Below are 1,986 nucleotides of genomic sequence, written 5' to 3' on the forward strand. Positions count from 1 at the left end.
CATAAGGGGGAGATTATTCATTCTAGTCAGAATGTTTCCCTGAGAGGGAGCATTCAGGGAAATATCACTCTGGGGACAAAGGAGAAGGCGGCTGCTATTTCCCTGCCCCAATCCCTCAGCATAAACACAGAGCCATATGTGGTAAGTACCACAGCACCAACACTGGCTGCCTAACCTGTTTACACCAAGCCCCATACCCCCGCATTCTGCTGGGGCTGACATACAAAAGAAGGCAGAGACTTAGACAAAAGGCCAAAACAGAGTAATTCATTCCAAATGAAAGAACAAGATAAGGAAACAGTGAGAATATAAGGGAAACAGATATAAGTAATATATATGATGGAGGATTTAAATAATTTTAAACAACAATCAAAAGGAGTGGGTGTCTTTATGATAATCACCTGTGACCAACAAAAAATAACGAGGGCCTTTAGGGTTGGTCTTTTATAGAAAGCTAACCAGCAAACTTAAATCCTTTAACATCTCTATTGATAACACCTTCAATGGCTTACTACAGTCCATATGGTCTCAACAACACATTGCTTTCTCAAGACTGCATCCTTGAAACAGCTCCGGCTATGGGAACAGTGAGTAGAATGTACACTCCAAGAACAGGGGAGGGAGCAAGAGCCTCCAATTTCCCGGGTACAGCTCACAGATCAACCAGCAATAATATCCTCTGGATGGCCTCTTCCAACATAGTCAAAGGGTACAAAATTTCAGTTATGCAAAATGAGTAAGTCCTAGAGACCTATTGTATACCATAGTGCCTATTATTTTTTTAAATAAAAACAATCCCACAACATTTATTGTCCTCTGGTAATAACATAAAGGTAATCAAAACAATACAAACAAATGTTTTAGAACTACACTCCCAACAAAGGACATCTAAAAAAACAAACTACATGGTCTTCTCAAGAATTTCTTACTTCATTGATCATTTCTAGTTGGAGACACTTTGGAGCAGAGTAATATTATCTCCTTTTAGCATGATCCAACCCAGTTGTTTTCTTGACTTTGTTTTAGAATGAATCTCTTTGGCATCATCTAATACAAGGTTCATGTACTCATCAAAACCAATGATACAGCCCTCTATTCGCATGTTCACTCTTGAGAGCTTTTTCTGTATCTTCACTTAATAAACTTTTATCGCTTTACTAAAAAAAGAAGAAGAAGAAGAAGACTTAAAACCTATTTTTCTCAAACTATTCAAAAAAAATAGAAATGGAAGGAAAACTTCCAAACTCATTCTATGAGGCAAGCATTACCCTGATAGTAAAACCAGATAAAGACTCCGCTAAAAAAGAGAACTACAGGCCAGTAACCCTAATGAACATGAATGCAAAAATTCTCAATAAAATATTAGCAAACCGAATAGAACAGTACATTAAAAGCATCATTCACCCCAATCAAGTGGGACTTATTCATGGGTTGCAAGGGTGGTTCAATATTTGCAAATCAATCAGCATGATACACCACTTAATAAAAGTAAGGATAAGAACCATATGATCCTTTCAATAGATGCAGAGAAAACATTTAACAAAGTACAACATCCATTCTTGATAAAAACCCTCAACAAAGTAGGGATAGAGGGAACATACCCCAACATCATAAAGGCCATATACAAGAAAACCTAGCACTAATATCATCCTCAACGGGGAAAAAACTGAAAGTTTTTCCTCTATGGTCAGGGAAAGACAGGAATGTCCCCTCTCCCCACTGTTATTTAGGATAGTACTGGAAGTCCTAGTCACAGCAATCAGGCAACACAAAGAATTAAAAGACATCCAAATCAGCAAGGAAGAAGTCAAATTTTCACTATCTACAGATGACATGACAGTCTACATAGAAAATCTGAAAAACTCTGCCAAATATTGCTAAAACTGACACACAAATTCAGTAAAGTCACAGGATACAAAATCAGTGTGCCAAAATCTGTTGCATTTCTATACATGAATGATGAAATCAGGGAACCAATCCCATTTA

General features: G+C 37.3%; 1 protein-coding gene across 1 annotated transcript; it reads right to left on the reverse strand.

Annotated features, from left to right (window-relative positions):
• Nucleotides 1–943: 943 nt before the first annotated feature.
• LOC116621807 (small nuclear ribonucleoprotein E-like) lies at nt 944–1,102 on the reverse strand. The gene has a single exon (XM_032387817.1). The coding sequence runs from the start codon at nt 1,100–1,102 to the stop codon at nt 944–946; it is 159 nt and encodes a 52-aa protein (XP_032243708.1).
• Nucleotides 1,103–1,986: the final 884 nt, after the last annotated feature.

The sequence above is a fragment of the Phoca vitulina genome, unplaced genomic scaffold, assembly GCF_004348235.1.
Source record: "Phoca vitulina isolate PV1807 unplaced genomic scaffold, GSC_HSeal_1.0 scaffold51, whole genome shotgun sequence".
NCBI classification, from domain to species: domain Eukaryota; kingdom Metazoa; phylum Chordata; class Mammalia; order Carnivora; family Phocidae; genus Phoca; species Phoca vitulina.